The following is a 13,269-nucleotide window of genomic DNA, read 5'->3' as shown; positions in this document are numbered from 1 at the left end:
AACATCTCAGCGGCGCTTCCACCCTGCCGGCTGCTGTTGTCGGCTCCAGGTGAGCATTTGTCTGTTTCCATGCTTCTCCGGTTTCATTAGCCCTTTTCCGGGTTGAGGTCCCATTGCTCGGGTTTGGGTCGTTGCAGCAGAAAAGCTTTAAAAGTTGAGGAAATGCTAACCTGGAGTAGCTAGTATACATGAGTGGCTAATGCTAGCAGGCATCAGGCTCAAGGTTGGCTTGTTATGTATGAGAGGAGAAGCAGAGTTAGGAACTTTTTAACAAACTTTTTAATGATAATTAAATGAACTGTTTAGGATGCAATGTTATATAAAGCGATTTTGATGCTTTTGTTTGTGGTTATTTATGATGTTAATGGTTGTAAAGGATGTTTTTGTCACTTTATCTTTTATTTTCAGCTGGGGTCAAGCAGTTCTGGAGCAGGTTATGGCTTTTGGATGCATCCAGAGGCTTTTGCTGCTGAGAAGGCCCAGGATCTGTTGGTCTCCAGCTGGACTTTGTCCCACCATCCCTGTGAGAACCTCCAAGGAGCTCCTGGGGGCAGCATGTCCACGTGCTCCATGCATCCCAGGTCACGGCTCTGGACATTCACAGACGAGGAGCCTTACCACCGTCAGGGAGCCGGTGTTCATCGCAGGCAGCTCCGTTGGACTCCACAAGGGTTCGGTTCTTCATTTCCGTCTCACCCAGCTGCACCGGCCCTCGCGTGAGGACGAGCTGGGGTTCCAGCAGCGACTCCAGAGGTGCTCGTCCTCCCGGGAGGTCTTCAAACTCCTGCACTCAGTGGAGATCCTGTCAGACACCATGGCGGCGGCTGTGCTCCATCGCGTGGCTGACCTGGAGCGGGATGGCAGCTCTCTGAGAGACCCCGCCGTGCTGGAGAAGGACAGCATCCGGGCTCTGTGCTTCCAGCTGGAGCAGGATGCGGCGAGGCTGACGGACGCAGGGCTGGTGTCGGCTCTTCTGGCCTGCACGCGCCTTTTCTTGGACACTTGGAGCACGCTGATGGTCAGGCTGGTGTTGGAGAGCCAGGCCCGGCTGGATCAGGGGCGGATGACGGTGGGGCAGCTGTGCACTCTGGGCCAGGCCATGCTGGCCATGGAGGGTCCGAAGTGTGGAATGCTGAAGCAGGTGATGGAGCTCGTCCAGAGGCAGGAGCCTGCACTGTGGAGCCTTGAAGAACTTGTAGCTGCTTATAGACTTCTGCAGGGATGTGGGGGTGAAGGTGGTAAATACAGGGACCTGCTGAACGCCATGCACAGTCACGCCCTGGCAGCTGCCTCCAGGATGGATCCGTCTGCCGTCAGCCAGCTGCTAAGTGCCCTCTTTGCCCTCAACCAGACGCAGGCCGTCCCTCTCGTTATCACTTTGTGCAAGCAAGCCGTGCGGCACATACCTTACTTCACGGACGAGGAGCTGTCCGGCGTCCTCGGGGCGCTCATGCACTTCGGTCACAGCGATCACTACTTGGTGGAGGCCTTGGAGAAATACGTTCCTACCATGACTTTCACCTCCAGCCCAGAGACCATAACCAAAGTGGCGGAGTTCTTCGCGCTCAGGAACATCCTGTCCCTCGTTGTTTTCGACGCGCTGGCGGAGAGCTTTGTGTACCGGGCGGACGACTACACCACCAGCCAGGTCGCCCGGCAGATCGCCGCCTTCGGGAAGCTGGGCTACCTCCCGCCCAACGCAGGCCAGGTTTTCAGGAAACTGGAAAGCGTCCTGCACTCGCGGTTCTCCCACTTCCACCCGCGGGTGCTGCTCAGCCTGCTCCACGCCTGCACCCTGTTGGAGAGGTTCCCCGTCAACTTCGTCTCCAAAGTGTTCAGCAGCTACTTCCTGCAGCAGCTTCAAGGTGATGATGGCAGAAGCAGGCGGACGGAGGGTGTGAAGCTTTTCTGATGTTTCTGTTTGTGTAGGTGAGACCACCGGGTTGGACCGGGCCGTTCTGGCGCAGCTGACTCAGCTGTACATGACGGTGAAGCTGGAGTGTCCTTTCTATGAGGTACTGAAACACTGAGGACAACACCTAAAATGGTATTTATTCAGTGTGTTTCAGGTATCTGCACACAAAACCTGTTTTTTTCCTGTTTTTCCAGGCAAAAAAAAACAAACAAGGAAAATCTAAGAAGCTTAAATATTTTGTTTGTCTATTTAGCAAAATAGTTTTTCTTAAAATTGTAAGAAAATTGCTCAAAAAATTACAGAAGCTGAAAACGGCCTGCCCCATTTTTTCTTTGATTATTTTCTCATAATAAGAGATGATGGATCTTGTTATTGATAGATATCTAGTTATTGATTATTAAAAAATGAAGAATATACTGCAGCACCCCTTCCCCCCCTTCCCTCACTTTACCTGCTTTAAGCCTTTTAATTTAGTAGATTGCGACAAAAGAACCAAAAGAAAACACTCGACAAAAGTTGTTTTTTAAATTTTTTTTAGTCTGCTCTTTTTTCTTATTTATTAGTGGATCTTTGCCCCCTTAAACGCATAAGTTCCGTCTCATCCACCAGCCACCTCCCTTTATTTCCTTAAACCCCCCCACAACAGGCTGAATGACAGAACCGACAGAACCCAGAACCGCTGAGCATCTCCGCGTGGTGCGTTCACTGAGCTCCGGACATCAGCAAACCCATCGGCCCAACTCGGTCTGCTTCAATACCCTTTTTTAATTTTTATACAATCCGCAGAAAAACAAAGCAGTTTTTCAGGAAAAATGTTAAGACTTATAAATGGATCGGTTCTTCTAGTGTTTTCTCTGATAAACTGCTTTTGTTTTTGTCTGGAGCTCAGTGAACGCACCAGGCAGAGGCGCTCGGCGGCCCAGGGTTCTGTCATTCAACCTGTTGTCAGGAGTTTTAGGGAAGTAAAGGAAGGGGACGATTGAGGAGCGTAGATTTACTAAAAAATCCAAAAATAAACAACTTTTGTGGAGTGTTTTTTTGTTGTCAAACACAAAATAAGGAAACTTAAAACAGGTAAAGTCTCTGCGATAATGAAAAAAAAAACAATTAAAATTAAGTAGGGCAGGCTGTTATATATTTTTCAAAAACATTAGACTTCTAGTTACTGTCTTTAAAAGAAATGAATGTTTATTAGACTAATTTTGCCTCAGAGAAGCCAGACTTTGTTATGATTGCATAATATTCTTAAACACTGGGTCTTATGGAAGTTTTATTTCACTTTATTTTTTAAGGAAGTTTCTAATTTCATTTGTTCTGTAACTTCAATGAGGCAGAAAAGGGCTGATAATTCAGACTGTGCAAAAATTAAATAAAACATTTAATAATTGAATAATAATTTAATAAACTAAATAAATATGAAGACAAGCAGAAAGTGATAAAAGGCTTAAAGGACTGGATAGAATAAAATGTTATTGATTTCCACCCTCAAACTCACTATTTTTTCTATTTATAGCATTTTTAAAAGTTTAATATTATTCAGTCAAAAAAGAAATAATAAAAAAAAGCATTTAAAGTATTCCATAACATCTCCTCACAGACAAAATGGCCACACTTTATGTGTCATCTTTAACAGAAATTTGAAGTATTTCTTTTGTCCTCATATTTAGGGTCCTCGGCTCCTCCCAAAGTACCGAGTCAAATCTTTCCTCCTGTCCAGTCATTCCTTGGAGTCACCAGTTGACCCACATCTGTACAACGCTGTGAGAAACAGATTAGTGGATTTGTTGGGAGATCGCTCCTACTTTGCATCCAAAGTTCTGACTCCATACTGCTACACACTCGGTAAAAAACTTTTTTTTTTTGTAATTCTGTGTTTACTCGGTCAGTGTGCAGCACTGCTTGTTCCGTTGTTGCAGACGTGGAGATAAAACTGGACGAGAAGGGATACGTGCTGCCTGCCAGTCAGATCGACGACGTTTGTAAGAGGTAAACGGCTGATGATCTAATATGAGAGCTTCATGAGGAGCAGCTGATCGACCGCACGCGCATTGACTTCTGTTACAGAGTAGCTCTGTGTATTGATGGACAGAAGAGGTTCACTTCAAACTCCAGACGGCTGCTGGGAAAAGAGGCCATGAAGCAGAGACATCTGCGGCTCCTGGGATACGAAGTCGTTCAGGTTAATGATCTCACTCATCAAATCAGAGATGTGCTGGATTAAAAACTAAACTATTAATGTTTTTTTTTTTTTTTTTTAGATTCCTTACTATGAATATGAAAAGCTGCACAAGACCAGTGTGGTGGAGTATCTTCATCAAAAAATCTTCCCACACACATACCGGATGAGCTGGTGAAAATATCCACCACAAATATCTATTTTTGTAACCATCATTGCCAAAATTCAAACTTTGTCTCAGCCTATTTATTATGCAAATAAAAAGCTTTTTATGAAAAAGTGACTTCAGTCTGACTCATTTCTGTAGTTTGAAAAATATAATTTACTTTATTGCAACTGCAGAAACTGTACAGCATTAAGAGAAACCCAATTTCCCCCCAAAATTTCAGACATTTTATAAGAACAGTTTCTATCATTCGTAGGCAGAAGATGCTTTGGTTTTCATTGTTGCGCTCTAAGGCCGGGAGTGTCAGTTGGATAAATAGAAAAAAAGGCTATGATACATGTAAAACTGCTGGGATTACTTCTTTATGTAGCAGGAATCTGAGGAAGGCCAAACTCATCCACCAGGACGCCATCCTGAAACAAAAACATGATTTAGCGAGAAAGAACAAAGTACGAAACCAAAAAATGCTGCTTTTTTTGTACCCTGTTGGTTGATCTGTCGCCCGGAACGCCCTCTGGGATGGAAGGAGCAGTCGCAGCTTCATCCAGGTAGGAGCTGTCGTCATCCAGGAGGAGCTCATCTCCCAGAGCGTCCAGTTCTGAGGACAAAAGACGATAAAGATAATCATGCGTGAAAATCATCAAATATCAGATTTTGAAACAAATGGAGCCATTCCATAATAATTTAATCCCCAATACATGTGATTGGGTTTCGTTTGCATCTTTTTAATTGGCTTTCAGATCAGCAGGATTTCATTATCCAACAGTTCTTTTCTCAAGTAGACAAATTGGAAAAAATATTAGATATAAAAAGAAAACAAGTCCACATTTTGACTTAAAACACCTTGCTAAATGAGGAAAACCACTTTCAAAATAAAAGCTATTCTTTTGTACATCAGGAGGAACAAATGGATCATTCTCTCGACCTGCTTCCAAGTCGTCCTCATCGATGTCAGGTGTGCCATAACTCCTGCCCAGCGCCTCCTGAATGTCATTAGCATCCTCCATCATGTCCTCAAGCTGGTCTTGGATATCCTTTTTTCAAAACAAAAAAACAATTCATTAAAAAAGCCTAACAAGCTTTGGAATGATGAAAAACAAAACACAAACATACCTCAATCTTATCAATTTTCACTTGCTTGTATGCCTTCTTCATGTCCTTAAGGCCTGTTTTCATGGCATCAACCTAAAAGGAGATTAAAAATCTGAGCACAAAGAAAATCATGTTTGTTTCTCTCAAATATTAAAACCTCTTACAGTAGTTTTAGTGTCTTTAAGCGTCTGGATGGTGTAATTAGCTTGTTCCATGTTGAAAGACTGCTGCATGAGGTTATCTCTTTGGCCCTCGTACCTGGAAAAAACATTTAAACAGAAATTAAATGAAGTAAACAGATGACATTGTGAGGTGGGGTGGGAAAAACAGCAACTTACATCCTCTTTTGCTTCAAAACTCTCATTGCTTTTTGCTTCACCATGTTCTGTGGAATAACAAAAAAGGCCAAACATTCATTTTACGGAGACTGAAAGCCTCATGGAATCCACATTTGCATCACAATGTGGTATTTAATCTCACCTTTGAGGGCCCGTCTCTCATCTTCTTCATCTGATCCTTGTATTTGACGAGTTCTGCGTCAAGTCTCGCGATTTTCTTGTCGATGGACTCCGCCCGGGTGTCAACCTACAAGCAAAAAAACAACACATCGGCCTACATTAAATACACAAATAAATAAATAAATAGAAGGTAGTTAATTCACTAAAGCGCCTGTGAATATTTACATTTAATCACTGGGGTTATTCGGACATAAAATAAGAACATTTATGACATCATCTTTAGCTACAAGCGGCTAATAATAGCCGGCCAACCGGTATAACTTGATGCTGTAAGCAACCCTAAAGTGCCCGAAAGGATCAAATTACTGCTCAAAAATTAATGTAACTTTTTTATTTTCAAATTTCCAATTTCCTAAAGAAGGAGAAGAAAGATATTTAACCGCAAAGTTAATGATTTAATCTATAAGTTTGAAACAAACAAACACACAAACGCTTGTAAATCATTATGGGTCCTAAAATATACGCTGATACTAATGGTCAACATAAATAATATTTCACAGATACATATTTGAGTGTTTTGTTTAAGCAACTAATACGAAAATTGTATCAAATCGTTCTTTTCTTCGCTTCTGCTCGCAAAGTTAGCTAACAGTTAGCTGAGTTGTTTACTTTGTTCACAACAGAAGTCAATAAAGTTTTTATAAAAGTTGATACTTACGTTTCCTATACAGTCCGTCAGGTTTGGTGGCGGAGCTTTGGGTTTACCTTTGCCAAAAATACGATTCATTTCGACAAGTTTTAATAACTAAAAGTAAAAAGAAAAGCTGGGCTGGTCGCTTGTCGACAAATCCACCGTCCACACCCGGAAGACGTTGAGGAAAATGACGTCAGAGCAGTCAGTCACATGATGCTTACTCATTGGTAACGCCCCCAGGAGAAATTTCCAACACGCAACTTTATTTAAACACATTTTGTTTATTATCAACGGAAGCCGAGTACGGCCATTATCCTGTAAAAATTAGAAATTACAGGCGCATTAATACATTTTTGCTATCTAGTATATTTAATTTTGTTGCCCAATCATTTTTACTTGGCTACTTATTAGATTAATTTTCTTTATCTTAATTTATATTTTTCTATTTTATAACATTATTCATTTATTTATATTTTTCTTACAGTATTAATAACGGATATGTATTTTTTAGAAGCAATCTTTATTTTTTTATTAATTACACTATCTGTCCTCTAGGGGGAGAAGCTAGACCACAGCAAAATATGAATCCACCCCTGATGCCTAAGACATTGTATAAAACTATGGAATGAATAACATTCAAATATAAAACAATGCTCCAAAAATGTTGTCAATTTGGGAATAAATACAAAGAAATTATTATAAATCTTTATCTCAAATAGATAATAGTCATGGTTTTTCTGTCGGTGTCTGAGCCCCATGATAATTGTAATGAAAATCTGGGTATTTATGTATTATGTTCGGAGATAATAATTGATAAATCTTCATGCATATAATGACATTAATACTGTTTTTGTTGTTTTGTATTTTTGTTGACAAAGTTGAACCATTATGAGCGACTCTTTTGAATGGCAAATTACAGTTATCACTATCAGCGAATGTATACATTTATCTGTTGTTGTTTTTATAATATGTTTGAAATAAAAGAAAGTAAAAAACTAAAAATCAGTGTGTGTGGAGGCTTGGATTTAAAACCAAACGTGTACTCCAGAGATTTTGATGAACAGCAAAGCCGGGAATAATTCCACTGTGGGGTGCCGTCCCACCGAGTTACCACAAATGAAACCTGACAACAAGATGAGCTTGTCACCCTGTGAGAGCGGAATAAGTTTAGATTTATTAAGCTTGCATCAACATTTAGAGCATCACAGACAGGATCAATACACGTCCTGTACAAATGACAGGAGACAAAATCAACATATATATTAAAAGAGATTGAAAAGCTAAAAACTATCAATGTCACACTGTAGACTCCTTCTTTTTAAATGCTACTTTTTTGTTTGTCTGTTTACATGTTGCAGCCAGATAAAGAGAGTACTACTTTGAATTTATACATATTTTACAAACTACAGTCAGTTTGCAGCACATTCAAAATAACAGCAGTCCATTATGTTGATGGTACATTTGAGAATACAACAAAAATGGTTAGCATGCTATAATTACAGTTTACTTGAATGACGTCTGCGCACGTAGCTTTTGAATCTGTACAAAATAAGGAATTTACAGAACCACACTTTACAGGTGTTAGCATAGATGCACAATAGCAGTTCAGGTTGCACGACAATCACAACATAACAGGACTTTGATCTACCTTAGTAAAAGCCAAAAACAGTGCATGAGCTTAATTAAGAACATCACACATGAAAGTATCAGTCTGGACACTGATAGAGAGCCCTCTGTCAAATTGAAATGCACATTCAAGTCCAGGATTTGACTCTTTTTTCTTACACAAAGGAGCTTTGTCGTAGCTGAATATGTTAATTTTTTTCTTCTAACCTCAGCTTTCTCCTACCCAACTTCATCTCCTCCGCTGTGAGTCACTCACACTGAGGTCAATCAGCGCTGTTCACACACTTCAGGGGAGGGGGTTAAAGGCTTTTGGTACATGTCCGTTGCCAGAGTTTTATGTCCCCATCTTTAAGCTTTTCATGCAAGGTACTGTTTCAAACTTCTGCTGCAACCAACGTGTTATCCTGGACTGCTGGAGGCACTTGTGGCAAATAATTAATAATAATAATAAATTCTGGTTTAAATTAAATGTGTGTGTTTTTTTTTTACATTTTCTTTGCCTATTCTCTTTAAAATAGTTCTCGATAAAACTCCTTAAGACTCACTCTGATGAAAATGGCGTTTTTAACATGGTCTTGTGACATTTTTCTGATGATGCAAGGATATATATTAAGAAAATTAAGCTTAAAATTGCATTTCTGAGCCTTATTATTCAAATGTTGTGATTCTGGAGAGGATGAGAAAAAATTTTGTTGACTTCAATGACTTTGGCTATGTCTAAATTCCCACCCCAATTCCCAACTACTAAAGAAACTATCTAGTGCCCTGGATTTTAAAAGCAATTTGGACACCATGCTCACTACATTTCTTTCTTTTTCTTTAACGATGATGTCACAGATTTCCAAAAAATCTAATCAGTACGAACATTTCACTGTATCTATTTGTGACTCCATTGTGTTCTGATGATGAAAATGTGGATAGTTTATGCATTTAAGCACTTTTTTTGGTAAAAATTATTCAACCGCAATGCATTGTGGTCTATATTCGCTAACGTAGTGAGCACTGGTTTTTCGTAAAGAACATTGGAGCTATGTGACTGGAACTTCTTTTTTTTTTGTATATATTATCACTGTGGATTGTCACATTTTAATCCACTTCCAGCAGCCAATCAGGATCGAGTATTCAACCGGACCTGGGTATAATCATAAATAAAAGTCCAATAGGAACAAGTTTAAAATAGATCAAAGTGGGGCTTTAATAGAGAAATTTTATCAGATTGCCCAAAAATTAAGAAGAAAATTAAGAATATTTTACAAAAAGTTTGAATATTTATGCATCATGTTGCAGTTGCAGAAAAAAATGAATGTTTTGTAACTTTCGGCTAAAAATATATATATTAAAAGACCACTGAGAACGCTTTAAAAATAAATAAAAAGAGGATTTCATCATTAGTACGATTAAAATAACATATTCTTTCCTCTACAGTTATTTAATGTACATTTTTCACATGTGACATTTAGTTTTTACGCAGAAGAAAAGGCACAGATGCCTTTCAATAACATCACCCCAAAAGCTCGGCGCCATCAAGATTCCCGCCGACAGTTAAAGCCGTTCAGAGTAAAGACGGCTCCCTCAAACGCAGTGCAGTCAACTCTCCATCATTCCTGTCAAAATGTCCTCGGAGAGAAAAGGTCTTCATCAGTTCTGCATGGAAATAATGCCTTTCTAGGGGAAAAAAGGAACGTTTTTCAACGTTTGCCTGTTTTTTCGAACACAACTTCAGCTACTGGGAGTGAAGCCAACTCACACCCTGGATGACGGAGTTATCGACAATGCTGTAACCGGTGAAATCATAGAAAAAGCATTTTTCTATCAGTAATGGCACTGTTTCCTGATAAAAATCATCTTACATGGCTGACGTGATGTGTGTTAAACCTAGATCGTTTGAGTCTTCTTTTCCTATATGAGAAATTGAAGACAGTTCCACCGCTAGTCATGTGGGCCGACTAGTCCCGTCCGGGTTCTCCAGGGCAATGGCGGCCTCCTGCATGGTGCTGGGGGTCTTCTTGCTCCCCGACATCTTCTCGCCTTTGAGTCTGGCCGACAGGCAGAAGTCCTTGAAGCAGCGTTTGAAGTTCTCGTCCAGAAAGGCGTAGAGCACGGGGTTGAGGCTGCTGTTGGTGTAGCCCAGGGCCACGCAGAAGAAGTAGGCCGCCATGATCCCGGTGGTTTCGGGCACGCTCACGAGAGCTTTGACCAGGATGAAGATGTGAATGGGCGTCCAGCAGACCACGAAGACGGCCACCACCACCACCACCAGCCGCGTGATGCGCCGCAGGTTGCGGTCCTTCTCGCGCGAGCCCGACAGCATCCGGACGCTCTTCAGCCTCAGGACCATGAGGGAGTAGCACACGGTGATGATGAGCACAGGCACGACGAAGGCAAAGACGAACACGCAAATCTTCATCATGGTGTCCCAGTAGGCGTACGGCTCCGGGAACTGTAAGGCACATTCAGTGATATCTGCAGAAGGAAAAGGTGGGAGAAAATGATCAGTAAATGACAAAGTGCACTTCTGCTTTACCATGAATAAAAATCAATTTTTGAAGCTTTCTATCAATTTAGTCGGCTTTTGTGGAAGGCTAATCAGCACTCAGAAGGGAACATTTTGCTCTTTTGTCTGGCATCATCTGTTTTCAGAAATAATGGGTATGATGTGTGGCTAATGGAAAACTTACCACTGACAGATGGATTTGATGAAAAAATATTCCAGCTCTTAAAATCCTATTAGTTCATGCTTGCCATGAATCTGCAACAGCGGGGAAAATGGGATTGAAAAAGCGCTCTCACCGCTGTTCGTCTGCGTGCCGCCCAGGACAAAGGCAGGAATCCCCGCCGCCGAGGACAGGATCCAGATGCACACGTTGATCAGCTTGGCCTTGATGGGGGTGCGGAAGTCCAGCGCCTTGACTGGGTGGCACACGGCCACGTAGCGGTCCACGCTCATCATGGTGAGCGTGAAGATGCTGGTGAACATGTTGTAGTAGTCGATGGAGATGAAGACCTTGCAGACCACCTCACCGAAGGGCCAGGTGTTCAGAAGGTAGTCCGTGCTCTGGAAGGGCATGGTGGTGGTGACCAGGGCGTCGGCGAGCGCTAGGTTAAAGATGTAAATGTTGGTGGCTGTCTTCATCTTTGTGTACCTGTTAAACATGCAGAACACAAAGCCGTCCGGGTGAGAAGCTGGAAGACCTTTCCTCTTGACTGTTTATGTATTTAAAACTTGGTAAAATTGTGTTTTTGGATATTATCTGATGATGTATAAAGAAAAATTAAGCTCATAATTCTTTTTTTTTGTATTTTTTTATTTAAATCATGAAAAAAGCTGCAATATTGGACACTAGCGGGAGAGAATTTAAACAGATGGATGATGGGGAAGGGGGCGGGCTTACTTTGCACCAATGGCAACTCCTCCAACTCAGAGGCAAACTTCTAGAAGGGTCAGAATCAATTTTAACCAGAAGTGAAAATTTCGCAACTTTAACCGGTTGCATAAGCGGAAATCTACTAAACTTTAGGAAACTCTTTCAAAAATAATATTTTTAAAAACCTTTCAGAACTATCAGCTTTTAAATGTGATTGAACTGTAACTGTCTAGCAGTTTAGTGTACAAGATGAGTTCAAATGGGACAGAGAATATTAATCGTTTTATTTCTTTCAAGTCAATATTAACAAGTGTTCAAATGTGTATAATTACACCCGTTTAACTCCGGAGAAAAAGCCGTCGAAATGCTGTTTTATCACTGTGAAATAGCTGATTAGAGATGGCAAAATGTCGTTTTTTTTTTCTCTATGACAGAGAGTATCACCAATCAGCAAAAAATATTCAAAAAAGTGAGAAGAAATGGAAAAAAAGGTTGAAGCTTAAAACTTCTGGTCAATGGTGGCGCAGTGGTTAGCGCTCTTGCCTCACAGCGAGAAGGCCCCGGCTCGAATCCCAGCTGGGACCTTTCTGTGTGGAGTTTGCATGTTCTCCCCGTGCATGCGTGGGTTTTCACCGGGGACTCCGGCTTCCTCCCACCGTCCAAAAACATGCTTCATAGGTTAATTGGTGACTCTAAATTGCCCCTAGGTGTGAATGTGAGAGTGAATGGGTGTGTGATTGAGGCCCTGCGACAGACTGGCGACCTGTCCAGGGTGTACCCCGCCTTCGCCCTTCAGTAGCCGGGATAGGCTCCGGCACCCCGCGACCCTGAAAGGGACAAAGCGGTCAGGAAAATGGATGGATATGTTTTTTTTGCGGCTCCAGCAGGGGGAGGGACTTCCAGCTACTAATTTTTGAGCGCCATATTTTTTGTCTGAGTCCAGATTCTCTTGAATTTCTTTCTTTTTTTTTTTACATTTTTTTCTCCTTTCTTTTCTTTTTTAAGCTCCTGTTGCTTTGCAGAAACAATATCTTAATTTTTTTCTAAAAACGGCACGATCGTAATTAAAAGAGGTCAAAAGATGATTGGAATGAACCATGTATGAGACTTTTTTCACTTTGTAATGCAGTGTTTCTCATTGTTATGTATGCAATGCTGCTTACGGCAAACCATGCAGCTCATTTAAATCACATTAAGTCACGATGGCCTTTTCTGCAGGATGACTTTTACAAAGTTGAAGTTTAAGAATAAAAAAGCCAGCTCTATTTACTGTATTTTTGTCCAAGATTACATAAAGAATAAAGCTTTATGTGGATGAAAAGAATAAAAAAAATGTTTTTTATCAGATTTTGAAAAAAAAATGTAGTTAGACTGGATCCTTTTTGGTTTTTAATCTGTCTTCACTTGTAGAAAAAATTTTTTTTCATGTTGCGTATTCAAAATTAAGCTAAGGAGGGCAGGGATATATTTCGACTATAGTCACCATGTTGTCAAAGATGATAAAAAAAACACACTAAGAGTTTAAGGCTTACAGTAATCCAAGTATTTGAAGAAAAATATATCCGTTACGGAGTGCAACTTCAGACTAAGGTGCTGTTTAGGATAATTTTTAGAGCAGGTACAGAAAAAAAAAATCCTTTTTAGTCAGTTATCTTGTGGTATGTGCAGACTTTTTAGGGAAATTGAGGAGTTAAACCTTTCACTAATAGTGTATATCAAATTCTAACATTACAATGAAAAGTGATGGTAACTTTTTATAGAAGATAAACAGGTAAAA

General features: G+C 40.8%; 3 protein-coding genes across 3 annotated transcripts in view; 1 reads left to right on the top strand and 2 right to left on the bottom strand.

Annotated features, from left to right (window-relative positions):
• The window catches only part of fastkd3 (FAST kinase domains 3), a 5,220-nt gene extending 850 nt beyond the window's left edge, over nt 1-4,370 (top strand). The window contains exons 2-7 of the mRNA XM_036217420.1: nt 409-1,865; nt 1,930-2,015; nt 3,583-3,757; nt 3,832-3,901; nt 3,980-4,094; nt 4,174-4,370. Coding sequence (XP_036073313.1) covers nt 437-1,865; nt 1,930-2,015; nt 3,583-3,757; nt 3,832-3,901; nt 3,980-4,094; nt 4,174-4,269 — 1,971 coding nt within the window. The 5' untranslated portion in view covers nt 409-436 and the 3' untranslated portion in view covers nt 4,270-4,370. The remainder of the gene's footprint in view (nt 1-408; nt 1,866-1,929; nt 2,016-3,582; nt 3,758-3,831; nt 3,902-3,979; nt 4,095-4,173) is intronic.
• Nucleotides 4,371-4,398: 28 nt separating this feature from the next.
• Nucleotides 4,399-6,594, bottom strand: chmp5b (charged multivesicular body protein 5b). Its single transcript, XM_024279620.2, has 8 exons — nt 6,526-6,594; nt 5,830-5,934; nt 5,688-5,734; nt 5,514-5,607; nt 5,371-5,442; nt 5,183-5,291; nt 4,740-4,855; nt 4,399-4,670 (listed from the first exon to the last, which is right to left on the bottom strand). Exons 1-8 carry the CDS (start codon nt 6,592-6,594, stop codon nt 4,620-4,622), a joined length of 663 nt encoding a protein of 220 aa, XP_024135388.1. The 3' UTR covers nt 4,399-4,619.
• A 1,042-nt stretch (nt 6,595-7,636) lies between these two features.
• Nucleotides 7,637-13,269, bottom strand: part of LOC112151643 (delta-type opioid receptor) — a 17,563-nt gene continuing 11,930 nt past the window's right edge. Inside the window, exons 3-4 of the mRNA XM_024280672.2 lie at nt 10,918-11,270; nt 7,637-10,590 (exon numbers count right to left, since the gene is read on the bottom strand). Of these exons, the coding sequence (XP_024136440.1) occupies nt 10,061-10,590; nt 10,918-11,270 (883 nt within the window). The 3' untranslated portion in view covers nt 7,637-10,060. The remainder of the gene's footprint in view (nt 10,591-10,917; nt 11,271-13,269) is intronic.

The sequence above is a fragment of the Oryzias melastigma genome, linkage group LG20, assembly GCF_002922805.2.
Source record: "Oryzias melastigma strain HK-1 linkage group LG20, ASM292280v2, whole genome shotgun sequence".
Lineage (NCBI taxonomy): Eukaryota > Metazoa > Chordata > Actinopteri > Beloniformes > Adrianichthyidae > Oryzias > Oryzias melastigma.
The sequence above is the reverse complement of the archived record's forward strand: the minus strand, read 5'-3'. Positions and strand labels throughout refer to the sequence as shown.

Coding starts and splice junctions, on each gene's coding strand:
- chmp5b (XM_024279620.2), bottom strand. CDS start 6,594: ATGAATCGTATTTTTGGCAAAGGTAAACCCAAAGCTCCGCCACCAAAC. Junction 5,935..6,525: donor TGACGGACTGTATAGGAAAC/GTAAGTATCAAC, acceptor TTTTGCTTGTAG/GTTGACACCCGGGCGGAGTC. Junction 5,735..5,829: donor TGAGAGACGGGCCCTCAAAG/GTGAGATTAAAT, acceptor GTTATTCCACAG/AACATGGTGAAGCAAAAAGC.